The 26,069-nt window shown below is 37.0% G+C and overlaps 1 protein-coding gene across 1 annotated transcript in view; it reads left to right on the top strand.

Annotated features, from left to right (window-relative positions):
- The window catches only part of EPHA6 (EPH receptor A6), an 860,810-nt gene that overhangs the window by 820,685 nt on the left and 14,056 nt on the right, over window positions 1-26,069 (top strand). The window contains 4 exon segments of the mRNA XM_088794040.1: window positions 171-320; window positions 13,634-13,827; window positions 16,051-16,122; window positions 25,713-25,862. Of these exon segments, the coding sequence (XP_088650166.1) occupies window positions 171-320; window positions 13,634-13,827; window positions 16,051-16,122; window positions 25,713-25,862 (566 nt within the window).

Here is a 26,069-nt window from a genome sequence, read left to right as displayed (position 1 = left end):
ATATTTCTGACATTATGATATTATTCTGGTTTTCTTTTTCTATTTATTTAAAGTGCCAACACTATTATGCAGTATATAGGTCTTCCTAAGGAAAGACATTTAATTGGAATGCCATTTTGTTTTTAAATACCTTGGTGAGCCAGCTGAGAAACCTCCAATTTGTTTTCCAGGGTGGGAAAATCCCCATAAGATGGACAGCCCCAGAAGCTATTGCCTACAGAAAATTCTCCTCGGCAAGCGATGCATGGAGCTATGGCATTGTCATGTGGGAGGTCATGTCCTATGGAGAGAGACCTTACTGGGAAATGTCTAACCAAGATGTAAGTACCACCAATAGTTGAACTGCCATTTTTGTGAGCGTAAACGCATTAGCATTGAGAGGGAAATATGCCTTTGCCCTAACTCAGATTAGGCCTGATCTTCCTGAGAGTCGTTCAAGGGCCTGTGGCTGAGTTTGAAAAGCTAAGTAAGTAACCTTTCACTCTGAGTTGTATTTGGCGTCATAGGAGCCAGCTGGTGGGCTTTGCCACATGAGTTCCAGATCCACATCGTATATTTGAGGCTTTCATACACATTGCTCTAATGCAGTATAACTGCTTATGCAACAGCCTTGACCTACAAGTAACAAAGAAGAATGTTTGCCAATCATTTCTTCCTTAGGGCAATTTAATGTCCCACTGTAAAGAGCAAAGTAATTTAGACCACATATTCGTTAGTAGAAAAAGATTGAATGCTTTCAGGCAATGTATTATCAATATATGTCATCTAGTATGGTTCTTTTAAAATATATACATGACCCTTTATGCAATCTATTTTGTTTCTGTTTTATCTACTAAATTTACCTTGATGGTTAATAATACTACAGAATCAGATAGTTAACACACATTTGACCTCTATGACCTGTCCAGAGTGATGGACACATTAGCTAGAAAATGCAAGTACCTTTACAATGTAAATAAGTGCGCTGTCAGAACGGAAAATATATTTTAATTTCCTTCTTCCTCATCTCAGAATTCAGACTCAGTCCATTCACTTGCCTTCCTCAATGTATCTAATGTTTTCTGAGACAATGCCAATGAGAAATCACCTCTAATATAATTCTGAATGTTCATAGGTGAAAACAAAGACAATGTAACTATACAAAATCTCCACACACTCAGAGTACACTTACTGTCACATCTCCTTTCTTTTTTCTAGTCAATTGCTTCAGCAGCCCCTCCTCAGCTCTCACCTCATTGCTGCATCCCAACTTCGTACTCCAAGTATCTTAAGGACTTATTCAGTCACAGAGAAAGTTTATCCTTCTCTAATGCCAGGCAGAGAGAAGACTGGGTTTGGGTTTGCCCACCATGGCTGTTGTTTCTCTCTGCCACAGAGCATTAGTTTCAAAGCCTCTTCAATCCTGTTCAGTCCTTGCATGCCTACTGACTGTGCAGAATGCCAGGTTCACAAACCTGCATGGTTTCCTGCCTCCTGGATGATTGTCTTATGACCTGGGGTACACTGCACCACAGACTTAGTAACCACAGCCATCATTATGTAGACTATGAAAGTCACTTAACTTATCAAAGTGCCCAAGTTTCATGACCAATAAATACAATGAAAGGACTGGGTTAGATGATTTGTAATAGTAAAATGCTATTGTTTTACAATCTCTGGAAAAATAATTATCATACCATCTCAGCTAAAGAATGATTCAAATTATTCTTTGTTGAAGTTTAGGACATTCCTGAATCTCTGTAGAGGGGACAAAAAAGAGGTAGACTTCCAGAGAGCATAGCGGTACAAGTGAAAACCTCAGACAACAAGACAGATTTTTTAGGAGAGCCTCCTCTGAGGGAAAAAAAAAAAAAACCCAAATGTGTAGTTTCCAACATAGACCACCATGTAAAGTGTTCTTAATTGTTGCCTCGAATAGTCCAAACCCTGTTGTTAACCCTTTTCTTCCAGGATCTTGCCCATCAGTTTACCCAGCCACTCTGGCCATGTATATCAATGAACTATGGCCAAAATGGCCATTTAGAGAGCAGTTCTGTCTGCTAACTCTCATTTGGCCACAAAGACTGTCTCTAGAATCAGAAGAAGCTACTGCAGCCAGGAAAGGACTCCCAGCAGTAAGCCCATTGTCACTCATTCAGGATGGTCAGTGCCCACAGCACCAGGCTGAATTCTCCCTCCACCCAGAGCTTGGTTGTTTTTCCAGGACCAGGTAGGGATTAAGCTGGCTGTTTTCATGGTCTTTGAGTAGTTACCAAAAACTATTCAAGCAAGAATCTGAAGATAAGAGGAGAACAAAACATTTGGGGGGGGGGGGGGCACGGTGGGTAGCCAAACCCTTGAGGTCCTAAAATCAAGACTAGAGGAAAGTAGTAACAGCTAAAATTTTTTGTGTATCTTGTGAATATTTTTTTGCTGCTGGAGGCAAGACAGTTGAAGTTCTGTTGAACTTCACATAGTGGAAGTCAGAATATCTGTGGCATATCGTGTACCTAGAGTTTCTGTTTGGAAGCAAAACTAGCTTAATCAAAACTTTCCCAGCTGCTCCTCCACAAATGCTGGTTATTCCCTATTTGTCCTGTATTTCTTATTTGTTTGGTCAAAGTATAGTCTGATGTTTGACATTTTTGCAACCAAAGTGCATTTTAAATAAGAAAAGTAATGTTTTAGACAATAAAAATTCAACTATATCTGCTTGAATATTTCATATTTTTACTACATTTTGGTAAGTTTAAGCGATGGGCTTAGTTAAATATGGAATGTTAACATGCTTTATGGTTTTAAATGAGTTTAGGAAATTTCAGATAGTTTCTGTGAAAGAGTCCCTCCATTCTATAGACCATGGCATAATTTATTACAATGAACAAATCTGAGTTTGCAGAATCTGTTTTAGTGAATAATATAATGTTTCCCAAAGGTCAGTGGTATTGGACATTAGGGAAAAGAAATGAGGAAATTAGAGTGCACAGTACTACTCCATAACAGGCCTAACAAACGTAGCGGCCATCCAGCAGTTAAGTTACTAAACACATGCCAGTCATTGGGCCCGGTGTGCATGTGGGGTGGGGATTGAGAATTAGAAAATCCAGTCCTCGCTCTCAAGGACCCCCCTGTGGAGGTGAGGAGATGAAGTTTTGACACATGTAAATCTTTCCCTGCCTCTAAGTAGAGTGTACATTCCTCAAGGGGAGACCTCATGTCTTCTATCTTTTTTTATTTTAAATAGAGATAACATTGTGTGAATGAAACCTTGATATATTCTAAAAATATATATGCCAATAAAGGCATGCATTCTGTTATTCAGGGTTCTTTTGATTATAAATGACAGAAACTCAACCCAAACTAACTTAAGTAAAACTAAATTGTTTTTGTTCATGAGACTAAGGAGGTCATTTAGCAATGCTGGATCTCAGGGATCATGCAGTTTTCTAGTGCTTTTCTGGGTCCTTTGACCTCATTTTCTTGTACTGCAAAGGTCTTCTTCTTTGCTTTATTTTTTACATTCCACAGCTCAGCATTCCAGTTCAGCAACCTCAGCAGAATGAGACCTTCTCTCTGTGAAAATTCATATACCAATCCCAGAGAATTCTGGTTGGCTCTGATAGGGTCCTACCTAATCCTGAACCAAAACCATGACAGGAAATGGAGACGTGATTGGCCCAGCTAGGTGTATGTTCCCGCCCATGCACTCGGAGGTGGGTGGGCGCTGGGATTGGCGATTTCCCCCACATCACATGGACTGAGGGAGGCAGTCCCCAGAGGAAAGTACTTGTGGTACCAGTACTATAGTGTCCTTTTCCCATACATATTGTTTTCTAGAGCAATTTTATTTATTGCTATATGAAATGGCACCAAGTTATTAACTTTGTGCATCACTGTATTCTATAATAGTAAGGCAGCAGGTGGATTGGAAAGGTGATGAGAGCTTTAGAGCAGGGTTTCTCAGCCTCAGAAATACTGACGTGTTGGGCCAAATAAATCTTTGTTGTGGGGGTTACGCTGTGCACTGTGGGATGTTGAGCAGCATCCCGGGCTCTACCCACTATATGGCAGCAGCATCCTCCAAGTCATTACAACCAAAACTGTCCCCAAGCATTGCCCAGTCAGAGATGGGACACAAAAAGCACTGCCAGTTAAAAGCCAGTGCTTTAGAGCTAGAAAGATCTGGGTTCAAATCCCAGTCCCTGATTTACTGGCCATGTAATCTTAGGCAAGTGGGTTAGGCTTTCTGAGACACTGTCTATAATGGGACTCAAAATACTCAACTGCAGGATTTGAATTGGAGATAATTGTACATGGACAGCGTTTAATCAATGGTAATAATCAAAACTTGCATTTTTCTGAGTTTACGAGCCAAGTATTTTAGATGATTAGCTCATTTAATCTTTAAAATAATTATCTAAGGTAGATACTATTATTACTAGATAAGAGAACTGAGGCTTTCTAGGAAGTTTAAGTAACTTACCCAAGGTCACCAGCTAGTTAATGGTAGAATTGAAACTCAAGCCCCCTGCTTACTCCAAATGCATGCTTTTACCCTCTATGCTATCCTGTAGAAGTCTAAATTTCAAAGGCATCCCCAAACCACAGAGGTTCTACATCATGAGATCAAAGCATCTTTAATTATGTATGCCACTCTGTCAGAAGAGAAGTGTTTTCATTGTTTCCTATTAGCAAAAGAATGTGTATTGACTCACTGTTGTTTGCAACTATAAATCTTTTCTGCAGTATTTTGTGTCATGATGTTAAAAATTTATAAAATGTACCATATTTATTGAATTTCTTAAAAATAGTTAAGGCAGTAGCTTAAAATCAAATTCTAATGATCGACATATTTAGCCTATTACCAAAAAACATCACAGGCACATCGAAGGTATACAAATCCTTGCTGTTTTCTAGCACTTTTGTTCTTTTTTTTTTTTTTAAGGTATTACAGGGGAATATATTTTATTTTCATCCTAGTTCAAAATAATTGCTGTTTACTACATAATGGGAGTACATTGTAATGCTAGGAGCTACACAAGCTCCAAAGATGACACCAACGGCACTGCAGTTCTTCCAACATTTACTCTGTGTAATGTGCTTAACAGAAGAAAATGCAAGCAAAACATGAACAGCAGGAAACATTAAATAAGCAAATCCCCACAGAGCTAGTATGTAGGGGAAAAACTAGCACCACATAAATGAGAGGCAACTTGGCTCAAACTAATGATCTGAACGCAAGGCTAGAGTCTTGGGTTTGGTTTTGCTTTTCCCTGACATGATGCTGTTTTACAAAAAAAAAAAAAATAATAACCTTGAAACAATTTGAAACCCAAATGCCTCTTGGGTATGGTATCATTTAGGCATATGCTACTAAGCTAGTTCAGTTTCCCAAAAAGAGAACCACTAGCAGGGAACATCTCATTTGAGGTTTACTAAGAAACATAATACTGCCTCAATATTTTTGTGGTTTGTTTTTCTCCTTATTTTTCAAAAGCTTTTATGAGTTTTGCTTTAGATTGCTTTCGGAAGCTTAACTGAGGGGAAAAAAATAGAGTTTATCTTTAGGATTTTTTTTATAGGTGATGTGGTTGGAAATAATCTTTTGACCTTATCTGAATTGATTCCTTTTTCAAATGTAAGAAGGAATCAAATAACCTTATACCATATTTCTTGTTTGCCCTCATAATTCTATAACCTTTCTCAATTATAGGTCAATATTTCAGCCAAAAATGGTAGATATGTAGAATCCACTTACCTAGAATGCAGTATGATTTTATGACTCGGAGAGTCCAGTCATTTCCAATTTTTGTCTCTGATTAGATTTTTCTAACTCTACTTTATTATGTAATGGTCCTTGTGTAATGATCTGTGTAAGATACAGTAAATTGCTAAAGGTCCATTCCTATTATTTCAACTTTCCATATTACAGAGGGAATTTTTGCACTTATTTGAATATGTACTCTACCAAAGCAATTTTCAAAATGGCCTTCTTTTTCTCAGTTTTTCAATAATCTCTACTATTGGTACATAAGCAATAGCAATCTTTTAATTAAATACATACTAGTTACACTGGTATGATGCATGTCTGTTACAGAGGCAAGAGTAATAGGGGATATTATGAGATGCAATCAATCACTATTGTAAATAATTCAAATAGTAAAGTTCCAAATAGAGGAAACCAATAACCAATATGCTATTACCACATGTAATTTTCAAGGGAATTTTTTTTAACCAAATGCCACAAAGCTAGAAAATATACACATATTAGCAATGTTATCATAAAAAAATTAATTATACCTTCAGTTTCTGTTTGGGAGAAACGCATTCACAATCTTTTGCTCTTAGAATTTTTACTCCATCTTTTGTTCTCTTTGGAACATTGACGAAGAAGGCATTTTTAAATCACCTGTTCTTTGTACTCATAAACTATCTTTCCATAGCTTTTATGTATTTTAGTAGGTCCAGGAAATGTATTAGAGTTGCCTAAGATCTTTCTAAAATCAAAATGATGCACCAGCGAAGAAATATTTGTGTGGTTTTTTTTGTTTTTTTCCAAGAAAGTACTCGGGGAAATGATCCTGAGTTTTAAGAACATTATCTTCTTAAAGGAAAAAAACAGTATCAGAAAAGTAGATTTGGAATGTGTATTTATAGTTCCAAAAAGTAGAATTTATTGGAGGGGAACTGGCATAATAAGGAATATCATGGTTCCCAAGGCTTCCTGGTCCTCATTTACCAGGATATACTATGGCTCTGGCTGCATTCTTGTCTCCCTATACTTGGAGCTCTGTGGGGAACAGTCCTTTCAAGGAAGACCAAGTCAAGATCTGGAGGTTACAGAACCTTAAGATCCAGAGATGGTACCAAACATCCTGCAGCTTAAGCCTTCAGTTTAAATGACTCTAGAAACACAGCTTTGTGAGGTGAAATGATGTACTATTGCAAGCACTGAATCCAGATCTCATTTCTTTATTAATGAGGAGGCAGAGATTGCCCAACGTCAGAGCTTGTTAGTGACAGTTTAGGATTTTGATGCAGTTCACGTTATACCTTTACTAAAGTTCTTTCCACTGCTTACACACTGAAGCATAGTTACATAGAAGGTGACAGTTATCTCAGTCTCAAGGAGTGTGGATTTCAACTGTGAGGGGGTAAAGATTTTCCAAACGATAAATCATATCAACACCCTTTTAACCTATGAGAGTCCTACACTTCATACTGTTCCCCATTTTGTCCACAGCCTGCAAGGTGGTAACTGACTAAGGACAAGTACTCTCCATTTTTATATAGATTATAAATGCTATTTACTTATAAGTACTTCTTTCCTTTCTTTTTTTTTCCTTCCCTATGCAAACACAACCTTTATATTGCATGTCAGGAAAATACATTGCTAGTGTTTTTAGTATTACTGTATTATAAATCTAAATATCTTCTATGTATAAGTAATTGTTACCACAAAAAGTAAGTGTATACTGGGACCCTTTGACGCACCATCACTCTTCTACCTGAAATTATAGGTTTTCCACAAAGCAGTGATGACAATTTAGAGGGAAGATAAAAATAAAATCATTTCCCATTCCATTACCTACTGTACAGTTCAGTCCTTGCTAAAATTTTGAGACAGCTTCTTTTAAAAGAAAATATGAATAACTAGATTCAATGTGCTTCTCTCTTGGAGATATTTAGCAGTCATAAAAATGCACGGCCCAAGCAGTCCTTGTTCTAGGTATTGTTCAGGGATGTCTCAGCATCTTTCTATTGACTGTCTACTCCTTGTTTGCCTGGTTTAATAAAAGGTGCACATTGCCTGCTTTGATTCAGAAACTGTAAACACAACTGGAAAACTCATCAGATTAAGCAACAGCAGAACAGTCTGCTACGTGCCCCAATTCAGCCTTATGTTGATTCTAGGCTGCTAAAAATTGCAGTGTCAATGACAAGGCACCAGTATGGTCTATTTAGAATAACCAGCCAGGTTTTAGATAATAATTTCTGACAGAATCTAATTCCTTCTACCTCTGCATGGAAATTATCTCTGCAGTCATTTTCATATTTTTACACTTTATTTTCATTTTCTCCTTACATTTTTAAATAAGGGTTTAACCTTGTATAACTCTTCTCTGAAATATGACAGCCTACAACTATCATAAAACAAAACTGTTAAAAAAAAAACTCTCTAGTTAATTATCACCCCTTCATATCCTAAAACAACAAACCTCAATTAGTCTTTTAGACAAAGCACCCCATTTGCTCCTGATTCCCTATCAGTCCTTAATTAAAGAATCAGGAAAAAAAACAAAAAACCATAAAGCAAAACTTCTCACAAAAGAAATGTTTATCAAGATAAAGTTTTAATACTTCAGGCTTTCTCAAGCTGATCCTAAAATACAACTTTCGTAAATCACATATATGACAATTGGACCTCTGTCCTTTGACTTGACACAGACATTGTGCTAGATGCTGGGAACAGATGGAAAAATGAAATAGTTGCTGCTTTTGAAGCACTCAGCTTGCCCAGCTGAAAGACCACAAGTGTTTTTGTAGTGGCCAGACTGCAGGGGCAAATGGAACCCAGGCAGAGGCAAGACCTGAGAGCCAGGCATGGTGAGCCACTGCAGGGTTTCAGATGTGGGAAGAACGTGATCACAGTTCCACTGCAATAGGATTGCATTGGGTACACCTTGGGAGATGATTGAAGGAGGGAAAGGGGAGACAAGAACACTGATTAGGAGGTTATTACAGTGATCAAAATGAACGGAGAGAGGATTAAGAATCAAATTTAAATTTAAAATATATGAAGGTGGTAGAATCAGCATGATCAGTGAATTTTGAGTGTCAGGAAAGCCAGGGCCCCTAATGACCCCTGATCTCACTAGGAAGAACAGTGATACCCTTTGCAAAGGGCAGAAATCCCAAAGGAGAAGCAGGGTTAGTTTGAAACAAAATTAATCTCAGGCACCTGTATGACAGCTTTATGAAGTGGCATGCCCTGTAACTGATTGGTATAGAAATCTGGAGAGAAAGCTGAGCTAGAGCTGCAGCAATGGAAGTCATAAGCAAATACTAGGTGAGAATGAAAACGGAGTGTGAAAAAGGAGGGATCAAGATCTAATTCTGAGGAATGAGTCAGGTATGTGGCTCAAGACTTAAAACAGATTTTCTCTAAAACTCCCATGATTCAGAGGCTGGCAAGATTAGTCCATTCTTCAGGGAATTACTAGATACGTGATATTGACCCAGTTTGTTCATCAGTTTGAGCTTCAGTTTTCTTACCTATACAATATGCATAACCATACTCACATACTAAGGTATTTTAAGACCTTAGTAAATTAATCTATGTCAAAACACCTTGCCCAGAACCCGGCACCTAATAAGCTCTCAAAGTTATATATGTTTCTTGAAGCTGAAATCAGAAAGCTCATAGAAAATTGAACTCAACATCACTCCAACCCTAAAATTGCTTCTCCTCCTGGGTCCTCTATCTTTACCGGTTGACCAATCCAAAAACCTAGAAATTTTTCTTGGTTTCCTCCCTCTACTGCCACATCTAATCTCACCCCAGTCCAGGACTCCTGCCAAATCGGTCCACTTCTCATACACCACAGACACTGCCTCCATTAAGGCTGTCCTAATCTCTCTCTCTCTCTCTCTCTCTCTCTCTCTCTCTCTCTCTCTCTCTCTCTCTCTCTCTCTCTCCTGGGTCACTGCAAGCCTCTTTCCTGGCCCCCTCCCCCTTCCATGCACTCTCCACATTGCAGTCAGAGTGAACTTCCAAAGGGCAAATCTCATGTCATTTACTTGCTAAAACCCTTTTCCCTTCGCAAAGAGTTTTTTTTGTAGCAAGCAAAATCATCCATAATCTCAAGAAACATAATTTTTCCTTAACCTTCCAGTTAAGTAAATATCACCATTTCTTTCTTTGAAGACTCTATTCTAGCCACACGAATCTAATTTTATTCCCTGGTCTGGTCTTCTTTTCCCACCTAGTTGACTCTGCTGCCAGATATAAATGATATAGATATAGATGTAGATGTAGATGTAGATATAGATAGAGACAGAGACAGAGACAGAGATAGAGATAGATACAGATTATATAATATATACATATCCTTTAAGGTTCAGCTCACCTCCTCTGAGAAGCCTTCCCAAGTCTGGGTTAGGTTCCACCTGTTCCCATAGCTCCCTGTCCTACATGGTACTTATCTCTCCTAAAGACAAAAATATTTCTTACTCATTATGTTATTCCTTTATGCATGCAAATCATTTAGAGCTCTTGGGTACAAATCATAAGTACCCAAGAGCTCTCAATAATTATTAGATGTTATTATTATTGTCACTTTTATTATTGTTGTTACTACTATTCTCCTATAAGGTGAGACTTTTCATGCTTGACACCTGTCATAAACCAGGGCTCAAGACAAATTTCATAAGGTCACAAGTTAAAAGACTGAGAAAACTTAAAAGACAGAGGTCGGTAAGAAAAAGTTCTGAACCCCAGGCCTTTCTACTGTCCCCACAGAAGGGCAGACACATTCTGAACACATCGTGGTAAAGGTTTCAGGTGAGGGACCACACTCTCTTGTCACTTATTCTCTTTACAGGACAATCATGAGAGCAGCTTTGTCACACAAAAAAATAAACAGTCAGTTTGGCACCGCAGTCTGCATTTGGGTGTCAGCTGTTTACAGGAGTTACAGGGAAAGTCAGCTCCCCAGGAGCTAAGGACATTGGGGCATATGGGAGATGGTAACCTCTCTGGACAGGAGGAAGAAGCAGCTGATATTACAGGAATGAGTTTAGGTCCAATCACTCTCTCTTAGAGAAGAGCAAGCCCCAACCTCACCTGGCTCATTCCCCAGGCAAACCAGAGTGAGATCATGAGATCATTTTGGACAATGATGCTTGATGCACTGGTATTTTAGTATTTCCTTCAGAAGGGAATTTAAATGCTGCCGTGCTTGTGCTTTGAATCCATCTTGGGTACCTTGAGCCTCCAAGTTCTCTAAGAACCTGCTCCTCTATCAAGACAAATCCAAAAATTTCTTCTACTAGTTTTTGTTTAAGTCAATAACATTTATTAATGTGTCATGCATTGTACTAAATGATAAGAATGCAAAATCTTGCGAAATAATTCCTGTTTTCAAGTATGTATAGCCTTAAAAGAAAGGCAGATGAAAAAATTACAATACAACGAAATGCATGCAATAATACACATATGTACAAGACTCAGAAGCATTCAAAAATGACTGTGTTCAGCCAGAGATTACAGTTTGCAAACTATGAAATAAATGTGTTTTTTAATTTACCCAGAATATTAAACTTAGGGTCCAAATAAAAGCACTGAAGTATAATTAGCAGATGCTATGACAAAAGATAACATGGTACTCATTCCTAAAATTGTGTGAGTTAATATAAAACTGCAGAGGAAGGTGTTATATTATGAAATCTGAAAAGCATTTCTGGGGGGATGGCCAGAAGAAAAGTTTGGAAGCTGAAAGGAACTAAGTTCAAATTCCAGCTCTGCTACCTATGCTGTGTGACTTTAGACAAGTTTTCTAACCTCTGCAAGTCTGAACATTCTCGATTAAGAATGGGGATACTAATAACTTCAGTACTGAGTTATTTTAAGCATTATATGAGGAAAAATATGCAAAGCACCTAACACATGATAGATATTCAGTAAAGGCAGCTAATTTTTTTCCCCTCAGAATATAACCTCACCTGTCATCTATTTTATTCTAAGCACCTATAATTAGGTAACTGTGGTAAATTGACTAGAGAGCTCTCCTAGGGTGGGATTTTAGAGCCTTTCTATAATGGAATTCTATTCCATTTCTCTTAGTACTTTTCAAAACTATCCACAGTAGTTTTGGTGCATTACAAGCATTTTTACACACAACCTGTTTTACTAAAATGTGTTGTAAAATGTCTTAAAACCCAAGCCTAGTTGGTAGCAAAAATAGTCAGAAAACAGATAAGAAAAAAGTCTTGTTCAATAATGGAATGTAAAATGAATAGAAAAATGCTAGTATCCTGACAGGTTAAAGCGTTCTGGTCACAAAGACACTGATGGGACTATGAGAAATTCCCTGTTACTTTAAAAGCTAGAACTTAGCAGTTAAGAGTTTCCTGAAGACATATTACTGCTCTTTTTTACAAACTGCCTCTAGCATAAATTACGGCTATTTTAGAGTCATGTCAAATAGTGTCAATTTAAAAAGAAATTAAAATGAGATGTGTTTTTAAAAAAATACGGAAAGCATGTAGGTGGTGCTACAATAAAGAGAATTCTTCTGTTAGCAAGATAACACTTGCATTTTTATATTTCCGTTGGCAGAGAGCGCATGCAAACTATGAAATGTCTTCCTATTTACCTAATAAGGAAATGAGGTTGAATTGTGCTTACCTTTAAATATTAGTCTGTTCCTCAGTTTTACCACCTCAAAAACGGGAAAATAAACCCTTCCCATTGTCTTTCTCCCAGAGATGATATAAGAATAAAGGCTCACAGGAAAAACCTTTGAACACTTCATACAAAAAAAAGCTACTTAAATTCAGTGTCCGTTTTATCACATTGGTAGGAAATTCCCAGGTGGGTCATATATTAAACAGATAAACAGTTTGCCTTGTCTTAAGTGTGACTTCCTAAGTACCAAAACAGACAAACAAGTAAAAAAAAATGTGTCATCTTGTTGCTCTTAAATCCGGCTTCTTATAGAGAGTTCTTTCCCCAGCGCCACACTGTTTCGTAGGTAGCTACTACCACTTGTGCCTATTGAAATTTAAATTTGAATTAAGATGAGCTAAAACTGAAAATTCAGTTCCTCAGTGCTACCAGGCATATTTCAAGGGCTCAATAGTCACATGTGACGAGTTGCTACCACTTTGGACAGAGAAAATGTTTCCATCACTACAGAAAGTTCTGTTGGAGGGCGGTGGTCTCGAGGGTACCCAGGCTGAATGCTCCCTTGCTCTGTGGCCTTAAGTTGGCCATTGATGAGGTTTCAAAGATTAAATGACCTTAGAAGTTATGAGAGGACTTCAAAATCACATCAGTGTCAGACTCAGAAAAAGCCAGAAGTAAGTGAAGAGGAAATGAATAGGTAATAAAGAAGAAAGAAGAAATGATAACTTGAAAAAGAATACACACTCACCTTATTATAAAAGAATAAAAAAAACGATTCAGGAATTCAGTGCTTCAGCATAAGTACAATTTTACTTAAAACATTTGTCACACATTTTTCTTTTTTCATTTTCTTTCTTTCTTTTTTTTTTTTTTTAATTTATTGGGGTGTGTGTGGCATCAATCTTATGCTGACTTTCTGATGTCCTAATTGGGTTTTGAGACGTTCCAGCTAAATCACACAAAAATTATTTCTCAGCATTGTGATGAAATTTAACCTCCCTTCCATTCACCATGTTTAAAATACATATGTTCCTCTTAGGGGGGTCAGAAGATGCTATGAAAATACTTGCAATTCTTGTTCACAAATTTTATATTTATCCCTGTCTGGACCACTTGAATTCACAGGTAGTTTTCATGCTTATCAATATTTTGGCTTCTACTTCCTGTACAAAAAAGGAATTGTAACTTAGCATATGTATTATTTGTCCCCAAAAGTAAGAGAATAACGTGTATGCTTTCATTTAGGTCATTCTGTCCATTGAAGAAGGTTACAGACTTCCAGCTCCCATGGGCTGTCCGGCATCTCTACACCAGCTGATGCTCCACTGCTGGCAGAAGGAGAGAAATCACAGACCAAAATTTACTGATATTGTCAGCTTCCTTGACAAACTGATCCGCAATCCCAGTGCCCTTCATACCCTGGTGGAGGACATCCTTGTGTAAGATGCATGATGTTGATTTTTCCCCCTTGATAATCATAATTTCTTTCAGGCTGTAGACAAGACTAACGGAGAGGAGAAAGTTTGCCTTGATAACCATCTAGTTGTCGAGCTTTTAGAAAATTGTGTATAAACCATATTTTATTTAACAGTTGAAAAGGCAATTTATTAACATTTTAGAAAATTGACTTTTTTTCACAAGAAAACAGGTTCCCCTTTTCTTTCCTCCATACCTAATCTTTCTGAAGTATTCTTTATACTTTTCCTTTGGGGGTCTTTGGTATTTATATACCCTTTCTGTATTTACTGATCTCTCCCCTCCTTTATAAGTAGAATATGTGCGTGTTTGCTGTTTAAATTTTCTTGTCCATTCATTTCTTGTCCCTCCATTTGAAATGGCAAGCAAGACAGGGGCAATTTGTGAATCAGCCAGGAGCAAGGATGTTTCCTGCTGGTATGATCACAAACAGCTTTTGTTACTTTCCATTCCTAAAACCAGAGAAAGACAGATGACAAGAGAAGAAAATAAAGGCACTCATTCACCATATGAATGTCAGTAGAGTTGAGGAGAGCTATTCACCTCTCTCTGAAAAACAATTATAAGGGGAAAAGTAGAAGTAAAAAATACTATCATCTATGTCTGAAAATATTACTTTTAAAATGTTATTAAGTTGAAAATATATTTCTTGATTTAGGCCAAATTGGACTTAAAAAATAACGAAAGTGTTTCTTTCCAAAGCTCACTTTCCTGACTCAGGACATGGAGAGCAGAATATACAGTTGTTCAACTTTAGGTCACAGGCTCAAGTCAATGCATGCTTTTAGTGACAATAAGCCCAAGGCTCTCCAAGGACAGCTTGAGACAGTGCTCACAGCAGAGCACGGAAGAGGTCACCTCTAAATCACCAACTGGCAGCTTCCAAAGCGAAGTCAAGCATGAAATAGCCAGAGATTGAACTATTACTCTAGCCCATCTTCCCTAAAGCAGTCCAACACAGGAAGCAGTGGAGTGGGAGTGGGGGCAGGAGGGAAGGCCCTCTGGATTTTATCATAAAAGCAATGGACGGACATTGAGGGTTTTTCAGAAAGAGAATGGCATGTTCACATTTGCTCTCTGAAAGATCACTCTAGGGGTGATTTAGACTGGGAGTGGAAAGCAAGGAACAAGACCAGAAACAGAGACAGTTATATGTTTGCAACAATCTAAGCTAGAAACGAGCAGGGCCTGACTTAATGAAATGGAAATAAACTTGGGGTCAGGAGCTAAGAAAATGGATTTATTATTAGACAAGGAAGATTAATGTGTCTTGGTCATTGGTTGAATATGGAGGGAGGAAGAGAGAAAAGAATCAAGGATGTTTGTCAAGTTTCTTTCTTAGACAAGCTGGTTGATGGTATTACCACTAAGAGGGAGAGGAAAAAGGACAAGTTTTGGGAATAGAAATGAGACCATTGCAAGCATGCTGACTAGAAGATGCCTGTGGGGCACCTAAGTGGTGATGTCCTATAGGCAGTTATACTTATAGGCTCAAGCTCAGGTGAAAAGATCTGGGCCAGAGATGTAGATTTAAAGATCATCGCATATAGATTGTAGCTGAAGCTTGAAGTGTAGTTGAGCTAACCCATGGAGATTATAAGGAATGCAAATTAACAGGAAAGGAATGCAACCTTCTGGAACACCAAAATTCAAGAAATGAACTGAAGGAGAATACCCAAAGGAGATTGAGAGAGAGGAGACAGACAGGGAATGAGACAGCAGGGAAAGCGCAGTATCATAGAAGCCAAAAGGGTAGAGGGTTTCAAAGAGTGTAGTGTCTAAGACGCCACAAACCTTCAGTAAGATAGGAAGTAAAGTGTGTCCATTGAATTTAGCAACCAGGTGCTCAGGTGTTCATGGGCAGCCTTTGCAAAAACATTCTCAATGAAGTTGTGTAAGACAGATTGCAATGGAGGAGGAGTGAACATGAGATCAGAGAGAAGAGTAACACAAAGTACCAAGTCCGGTATTGTTTTTATCAAGAAACCTGTCTCTGGAGAGAAAAAGAATGGAAAACGTCTCTTGGTTTTTGTCTTTATATGTGTTATTGAAGAGACAGGCATGCTTTAACATTGAGGGGAAAGAGCTAGTAGAAAGGACTCATGGCGTGAGTCTGCAGTAATGGAAGAGAACAATGGCACCTATAAACTGAAATAATTTAATCCGGGCTTCTTGTTATGGTATAGGGTTAATGGACTCCACAGCCAATGCCCATCAGCAGAGCTCTCTAACTGTTCTATGGCTGTACAAGCAGACAGGTAAGAGCCTTCTTTTTGAAGAAAAGCACATAAAATCATTTCTTCCCTGCTTTTTCAAGATTATGAATCTCCATTGTATTTTGAAAATACTGATGAAGAATCTAAGATGAGAAAATGCCAAAAAGTCAAAATGATCAGCAGGTAAAGTCAAGATAAGGGCTCATATGTGAGGGCCAGAGGTTTTTTTGGTGGAACAGAGTGCAATAATCAGTGGACGGGCCAGTGAATGGCAGGCTCTGTGATGACACCACCACACGTGGGCCAGGAGTTGGGTACTGTATATAGAGTTGGCAGTTTGATCCAATCCTCCAATTTAATCTGTGGGTGACCAAATGGAAACTTTTGTGATTGGTTTGTTGTCCTTGTTTCTGACAAAGACATGCGCTACTGTTTTTGCTCTTAATATTCTTTTGTTTGTTTGAGAAACAAAAGGAACCAGGGTTCTAAGGGTATCATGCCTGAACCTTTTGTCAGCATTCTTATTTTCACAGTAGCCTGAATGGGTTCCCATTGTCCACACCCTTTCTCCCAATGCCACCCACCCACCCTGTCTCTGATTCCAGGGAATTGAGACTGTTTAGGGAGAAGAGACATAGCAGATTAAAGGACAGCACTGTTAGCTAAAGAATGCCTGGTTTGTTTTATGCTTATAAAATTGGAACACTACCCCTCCACCCCGCAAGTCCCAAAGCCGATTAGTTTGTCCCAGAGTGATACTGGATTAAGGAAGCATGACAGAGTGTAAAATTTCAGTCTTTGCTCCCATGTACATAGCTCTCAAACAGGTAAAAGAGTCTAAGTGTATAACCCACAGTTACTCATTAAACTCTCCTGCACTCTCCTTTTCTCTACTCTCCCCAAACTCCCAGGGTTCTCCAGGGTTCTCTCACACTTTTACACTGACATAGCTTTCTCATCCGCTAGGTCCCTGTGATTTTTATTCTACTCTGATGGCTTATTTCTCAGGAATTCACCTGAGAAGCTTTTATTCTTTCTCTTGAGAGAGTAGTAAGAGGGGAAGAAATTAAGGCCACAACGGGGTATGAGGAAGGCTACGAAACCCACAGCTTAATAAATTCATACTAGCATATTAGAGATTTCGTAACCTTATATCTGTAATCTTTCCTTTCAAAAGCTAGAACACCCAATAGAAATAATGTTTGTCAGAGAAGTCTTTCATTATTTGGAGCAGCCACTCCAAATAATGCTGACATTCTTGTGCCCGACAGACTCCCATGGAGCATTCAGAGCTCTGTGCATTTCCCAACCTTCTTGCTTTCACTCCTACTCAAGAAGGTGTGTGGATATATAAGTGAACATGCTGATATTTTAAGTACAACCTTAAATCTAATTGATTGTAAAAAAATAATTTTGCAAAAGTACCTTAATAATATGGGTAGCCCTTAGTAAATGTGAATTTCAAACTACCTCCACTTTCATTTATTCTTCAATGATGCCTTATAACTTCCTTGCAAAGAATGATTTGTAGCTGTCACGTGATATACCGCCCCTGGGAGATACGGCCCAGCTTGAGGCCAAGGCTACGTGGAGAATGACATCAGGAGCAGTGCCTGGCCATGGCCTTTGAAAGACCTCTTGCTCCCTCCCCTGACCCTCATAATCAATTCAGTGGCTACTCTCAGCCCCAAGTCAAGCATACTCCCAATGGAGTCCAGGGTTACATCTGGCATCAGGTAGTTTAATAACACAAAGTGGACTTAGGACTATATGGTGTCCATTGACTTAGCCCTACTTCCCCAGCCCCACCCACATTGTCCTACACATTCATTCTCCAACTTCTTCCACTCCCATCCCTGACTCCTCCAATCACTGCAGCCTACTGAGTGAGCCAAGTTGAAGTCAGCTGACCCATGCCCTTTTGGCCAGTGCTGCAATGTAATGGGAAAATAACACTTTCCTCCAATCCCTACTCCAGGTCCCCAGAATGTCACTGTCAAAGAATTTAACAGTTTAAGGGCTCCTTGACAATATCAGCTGAAAGGTGACATCCAGAGAATGGGCATTGGTTGGCCAGATAGACCCCTGCCTCAAAGTCTGTGATAGGCGCCTGCTCAAAAATGATGTTCTGCTCAGGCCACGGCAGTTAAGAGTGTTCTCACTCCCCACTCAGCCATAGTTCAGGATCTTATCATAGTTTAGCTCTTAGGAACTAGAACTACCAATTTCCATAGTACATATAAATCTATTGCCGAACTTTTAAGTACTTAGCTTCCAGCAATATGTGAATCATGACAGTAGGATGAAGCTCAAACCAGCATCTTAATTCAGAACTTGTGCTTTAGAGAACTGTAGGCTAACATTATACAACTCCATGGCACTTTCTCTCTCCATCCAGTTAATAAAGCACCCATAATTCTATCTTCTGAGGGCAACAATTTGACAATAATTTTTCCATTCATTTTAAAATGCTGTCTAGGCGCTATTATAATCAGCACTTGCTAAATTGTTTATCTCTATATACCAAGTCATGGACAACTTCTTTTGTTTGACTTCTGTAACTAACACTTTGAATGATGTTTTTCATGACAGAGGCATAACTGGCTGGACAAAACCAGCGTTGAATTGAGGGATTAGCACAGCTTCAAGGAAGTATGACAGAATATTAAATAATCAATTAGGAAGTATGAAACTTCTACCCATTAGAAAATCTAAATTCAATTTACGTGAACTGTTCATACAAGATAATAATGCTAATGTTAATACCAATACTAATGCTGATACAAATTCTAATATACTTATCAACAATAACTTTTACTGGCATTTGTTGAGAGCCTACTATGTGCCAGTCATTGTGCTAGGCACTTTTATCTGTTAAGTCCTTTAATCCTCACTATTATTTCCATCCCTCAGATAAAGAAATGGAGACTCAAAGAGGCTCTTTCCCAAAGGTACACACAGCAAGTAATTAGTAGAGCAAGAATTTGCACAATGTCCACTGACTGCAAAGCCCTTGTTCTTTCCACTGCACAGTTCACAGTCACACAAAATGACAAGATTTTCCCAATACAGCACTGTTTCAAAAATGTGAATAGAGAAAAAGAGGTACATTTTTACATTTCCAGATAGATTTTCTCTGGGCTAATCAGACTTCATAGACGGAGTATAATAAAATCTCAAAAAGAATTTGTAATGGGGCACAAACTACTATCTAATGTTTTATTAAGCAAATACAAGGATGTAGAGTATTTGCCATTATCCATGGGAATATGTAGCAAATGCATAGTTCATATATTCCCCCAATATCCTCCTGCAATGCTCAGACACTTGAAGAACATTAATACTTGAAAAAAAGAAAGGAATAACTACAACAAAATAGAGAAATGAGGAAAATATGACAACATAGTTCCAAAATTACATCCTCAGGCATTTTTGTAGATTGAATTTTTCCAGTGTTGGCAAATATATGCTTTGCTTCTTTTCTTTGCTATGGCAGACATAACTAATCAGCACTTTCCCACTGAGCCCAAATGCTGCCTCGGTATTCTTCTCAAGACCACATTTTGACAACCACTGCTAATGAATTCTAGTTGGCATGCGATATGAAATCTATCTCTGTCCCTGTCTTATTTCCTCACAAAAATAGGCTTTCCCTGAGGTTCAGTAATCTATTACTCTGGCTATAGGGACCATGCACTGGGCACTCAGCATTATGGGAGATTTTTAAACAGTATTATTCCTACTCTGCATCTCTCCCTCCTAATGTTCAAGCACACCTATAATTTTAAATTTTGCTTTAAATTTTATAGCTTCATACTTTCCATCAATTATCAACCTTACTCTGAGAATTAAATAATCATATCAGTGGGGAAAAAAACTGAAGACTTTCTGAACATAAAAGGCTGACAAAAAATAATTCATGCTTCCAATTTAATACTGTGGAGAGTCAGATTGTTTGAGACAAAAAGATATTTCCCACACGCATAAAGAGTCACAAGATATATGGCATAGTTCTCTGGATTTTATAACATTTTTGAGTAAAATTACACTTCAAAAATGTTAAAAGAATATCAAAATCCTTTCATTAATTTGACTTGTGTTCAAGTTAACTATTAGGCCTAAATGTAGAGAGGGCAATGTTTTCTTTTTTATCTGGTTAAATAAATTCTTTCTTCAAAGGTTAGGTAGGAAGTATATGTACTAGGAGATTATTTTATGGATTAACTAAATGGTATGCAGTATAGTCCCTGAGTCATGAGAGAAGAAACTCATGTAAAAGCAGTGATATTGAATAAGGTGAATGCTGCTGTTGTGGTCCTACGTCCCTTAACCCTGTGCTACCTCACTTCCCTGTACTCTGAAACTTATAAAGACACAGCTAAGCAAATGCTTTCACAATGCAAGGAATAAGTTAAACAGCATATGCATTAATAGACTAACCATTGCATCAATAGGCACTTACTCTTCCATTTAATAGAATTAAATGAAAATATTATTCAATATGAATCAACCATTCTGTCATGGACCAAATTTCTGTAAAGACTATTCAAGTCTAAATCATCAGTTATTTAACAAATTTCTGTAATAATTTCAGCATTGTGCTAAGGCCTACAGAAAGTAGAAAGATATGTGAGATATGGTTCCTGCCTCCTCCTGCCTCATAGAGGAGTTTTAACTTACTCTTTAGAAACTTTTTTTTTTTCCTGTCTTATGGATTTTTCTCAAGGAAGTAATTAAGCTGGAGCAAAAGGATACATGCTTTAAGATTGCATAATCAGCTATAATAAAAGACTGTTCTTAGTAATCTAAGGGTCTAACTTCAGGGAATTAATAATTATTTAACATTAACATATACGCTGTTATACACTCATTTGAATAGTAGTTGTGAAGACTGTTGAAACATGCAAAATATTTATAAATATGTTAAATAAAGGGAATATAAAATAGAAATGGACTCTATACAGTTCTGCTAATCGTTTGTAAATAAGAAGTGTGATCAAACAATATGGTGAATGTTTAAATAAAACAAATATATTACAGTAAAAGACACATTGCCATTAATCCCCCTCAAAATACTCCTCCTCACTTTGGACACATTTATCCCATCGTTCTTGCCACTTTTTGAAGCAATTCTGGAAGTCCTCTTTCGTGAGTGTCTTTAGTTGTACTGCCATAGCTGTCTCAATGTCCTGAATCATTTTGACTTTGGGGAAGAGCCAGAAGTCACACGGTGCCAGATCCAGTGAATAAGGTGAATCAGGACACACCATAATGTGTTTATTTGACAGAAATTGCCATATACCAGAAGCGATGTGTGACATGGAGCCTTTCCATTGTGATAAAAAAAATACAGTGACTGCTGCTGCTAAGTGCCATCCATCGGAAATGCAGATATCTTCAATATGGGAAGTGGCACTTTGAACCTTAGTAACAGTGTGTGACAAGTTTCAACTTGCTCGGTGCAGTCAGTCAGGTATGAGCTACAGTTGAGAGAAGGTGTGTTTTAAAGTGTGCTGTAAATCATCCTCCATCATGACAATGCTCCATGTCACACATCGCTTCCAGTACATGGAAATTTCTGTCAAATAAAAACATTACAGTGTGTCTTCATCCAACTTATTCACCGGATCTGACACCGTGCCCAAAGTCAAAATGATTCAGGACATCAAGGCAACCACAACACCATAACAGCACAATTAAAGATACTTAAGAAAGAGGACTTCCAGAACTGCTTCATAAAGTGGCAAGAATCATGGGATAAGTGTGCTCTAAGTGAGGGGGAGTATTTTGAGAGCGATTAATGGCAATGTGTCTTTTACTGAAATAAACTTTATTTAAACATTCATCGTATTATTTGGTCACACCTCATATAAGAGATAGGGAAAAAATTAAAAATTAATATTAGAATAGTAAGGTGAGAAAAGCCTTTAAGCACGTCATGGTTTCCTATTAAAATGAGATCTTACCTTGCAATCATTCTTCTCAAACACTAGTTTCTTGAATCATTTATAATAAATCCGTTACTATTATATTTACACAATGAATATAAAACATGGAAAACTTTTGAGGATTAAAAACCTTCTTGCTTTTTAATGGCAGTTTTGATAACTATTAATAACCTATTTAAGAACTTTCTCAATTAAAAGCCTAGTACTGTTGTGACCTCAAAGAGCTTGTTAGAATAAAAACGTCTTGGCTCTATCAGTACTATTCTTTTTCACATATTTATGTATCAAAAGTATTTATTTATTGCACCTTAAACTGTAACATTACCTATCCTAGCTATATTCCAGCCTTTTATCTAATCTAAATTGACCAAAATTTATACCTGAAATTTCCTAATTCTACTCCTTCCTCATTTTTCTGAGGAAAGTAGTTGACCCTTGACCTTCTGTACTACAATATGTACTTTTTTTTTTAATGTGAGCTGCAGGTTTTACTGTAAAGACATTTCTCAGGTGGGCAGCTCCCACTAATCACAAAAGAGCAGAAATTTCTACATGCTCAGCAAATAGCAGACTGAATTTATCATCGTACATGGCTAATAAGAAAGGGCATTTATTGTTTATTAGGTAATATTCCAGAGAATTCATGTGAGGGTGATGGTACCCAGCTCTCAAAGCTAGAAAAAAGGCAGCATTTTTCAACTTCGTTATAACGTAAGGTGAAAGAAGAGTTATTGCACAGTGGCTGTAAACAATGAGGAGACCCTGACCTTACTAAATCAACTGCCAGTGCAGTCATATAAAGGCCAAAGAGTAACTAGGTTACTAAAGATATGTGGAGAGAAAGACGATTACAGTATTGAAACATTCTCGGAGCAAATGCTTTTCAACAGAGAAATAGTCCATTTAAGTCATTCAGTATACAAAATGACCTTCCATGACCTTTCTATACTAAGGACATAAAATTAGCTAATTACACTTCCATACACCAATAATATGAAATTGTGAAAGCTCAAAAGTTATTCTCAGCGTTATCTCAGGAGAGAGAAAAATGGAAGTCATCTAATTATGCTTGTATATCGAGAATGGAATAGGAGTATGAAGGGAAAGTCACTTAAATACTTTCTTTCAATTTTATTTAGTTTCAACAAACTTCTTTGACAAGTAAACAAAAGATATGAGAGCCACATTGTTTTAAAACAGGACATTCACTTTTCTAAATGTGTGATTTTATTAAGGTACCCTGGCCATTTTGGTATTTAAACTTAGTGAAGTTACTACAGCAGTGTTCTGTAAATCCTGTTCCATAGAAACTGGTCAGATAATTTAGAAAAGCAATGTAGAAGCTAATATGAATCCTCTTATATATTCACACTGGACATTTGAATAGTGAAGACTCTGAGAAATGCTACAATTAAAATCCCTGTTTAACTCTGCTTTATATGGAGAATTTTATTATTTTGTATTTATATATGATTTTTATTTATTTGACAATACTTATTAATATGAACACCTCTAGGAAATGAAGAAATATAGCAACATAACTAATCTTTGGACATAACTAATCTTTGTTTAGGGTCAAACCATGAATCATTCTAATATAATTAGAATGAAACAGACCACAATCAAATAACATTGCAATTTATAGTACAGAAGAGAATGTGGTTTAACAGCCTCTAAAGTAGGAAATATGGTAACAGAATTGAGTAGTGGTAAAAAGTACACAAGTCACTGTTAAGGGTAACCAAACTCAGTATGGACTAAAGTGTAATCACAAGATGCATGCCTTCAGTTTACAAATTCCAATTTTATATAAAGCGCAAAACCCCTGAATTTCCCTGTCATTCCTCTTTACTTCCTTCCCCACTTTCAATTAGACCCCCGTTTAGGAAAAGGGAAGTCAATGTAGCCATCCAAAAAACCCAAAGTAATTAATTCGAGGCCTTTAGTAGAGACTCTGTCCTGAACGGTTCCAAGGGACACCTTTCAGAGTCTTCAGCAGTCGTACACTGTTCAACTTGTATGGCCACACATAATACCTCTGGCTGTTATGCCCCTAAAGACCTAGGTCCTGGTTACTTAAGGGTAGTTTACAGGATTTTTACAGGTAATTTTGGTTGTTAGAGATTCTCTTTCAATTTTTACCTCAGGCATGGGACTTTAGTACCTAACTCCCACTCCCATAATTTTTAACAGAACAATACCAGAGTAATATAGAATGCATATGTGTTCATATACTATTGATTTCTAGTTAAAGCTGAAATTAGTTCAAATGTGAATTGTAAAAACATTATAATGATATATTCCAAATGTGAATGTTAAAAACTATGATTCCAGTTAAGTCTCTATGGATTGCTTCATTCTTTAACTTATAAATAATTAAAAGCAAAATAAATGGAAGTTGGATTAGCTTTCAGTATTCTAATACAAGTAATTCAGTGGTTCACTTCTAATGGGAAAGTTTTTCATTACTTAGAAAATACTGATTTGACTCAAGCATCAATCATTTTTTTAAAATTGTTACTGCTTTACTATTTAATATAGACTCTAGACCTAGTAATTTTTAAATGATATATTTATTACTCTAAAAAGCTAATAAAATACTTGTTACTATCAAGTATTTTTAAAAGCACTTTTACTATCAAGTATTTATAAAACCATACAAAATATTGTTAAAATTAATTTACATGTTATTCTGTAAGGAAAATAATATAGTTTATTGCCAGACTGGCTTAAATACACAGATCTGAATTATTTTTATTATAATTTCTAAAGTTAATTCCATTTTATTCTATCTGACTTTAACCTACACAAAACTATTTTGTGTATATATACATATATACATATGAGTACACATACATATGTATGTATATATACACACTCATCCCCTAGCCTTTCCAAAATAACAACTTTACATTATTTTTATATTAAAACTACCCTCAACTGGAATGCCCTTTGCATTATATCTGAAAAACAAAAATGCAGATTTCTATATCACTTACTTTAAAACCCGTCAATGCTGGATTTCTTTACCTTGTTAACCCCACCTTGCATCGATTTTGCTTTGTTTTGTGCCTTATTAATATCTGTGCTGTGGGCTGTATTATCCTATGCTTGGATGTATATAAACCTATTTACACAATTGAGCTCTATGACAGCAGAAATTTTTAAATAATAAATACTTGTTGAATGTTTGAAAACAAATAAATGGAGATTTGCTCAATGAAATCACCATAAAAAAGAGAAGGGACTACTATAACAAATGTGATAAAGGCAACAGCTTTTTCGATTCAGCAGCACGTCAGAAAGCATAAGAGTGAACATCCTCTGGATATTCTCCTTGTGGGGGATAGTCCTCAAATTTGGAAACACAATTTTAAACAAGAGGAAAAAGTAAAGAGAAGTTGGCAAGATGTGAGTTTTCTCGTACTATATCAAGTATAAGACCCAGTAGTGGCAAAAAAAAAAAAAAAAAAAAAAAAACCAGAAAAAGAGACAAGAAATTGACAACTAAAACTGAACAGATAAAAATGGCTGATTGAATATGATGAAAAATTAGAGATTTATTTAAATGGAAGATGGAAACATTAGACACAAGAATATTGTAAAAGGAAAAAATAAAGGTATTTTGGCGTATTTTGGCGTTATCTGGCTTTAAAAAGGTCTCCATGGTTTTTTTCCTTGTAGAATGCCAGAGTCCCCTGGTGAAGTTCCTGAATATCCTTTGTTTGTCACAGTGGGTGACTGGCTGGATTCTATAAAAATGGGGCAATATAAGAGTAACTTCATGGCAGCAGGGTTCACAACTTTTGACCTGATTTCAAGAATGAACATCGAGTAAGTGGTACTGGGGTTATTACTGGATTTAGATACTCCACCCACAATTTTAATTTTTATTATAAATTCAAATGCTATATTAAGACCACCATAGAAAAAGTATCTTTCCTAAGGCTACTATGGCATTTCCACATCTTTCCTCTCCATTTCCAACTATCATTCTAGAAGGTAGACATTGTACTTTTAACTACTATTCTGTGAAATAAT

This window comes from Rhinolophus sinicus, chromosome 17, assembly GCF_057876585.1.
Source record: "Rhinolophus sinicus isolate RSI-liver-muscle chromosome 17, RSI-T2T, whole genome shotgun sequence".
Lineage (NCBI taxonomy): Eukaryota > Metazoa > Chordata > Mammalia > Chiroptera > Rhinolophidae > Rhinolophus > Rhinolophus sinicus.
Note: the sequence above shows the minus strand (reverse complement) of the source record. Positions and strands in the feature narration are given on the sequence as shown.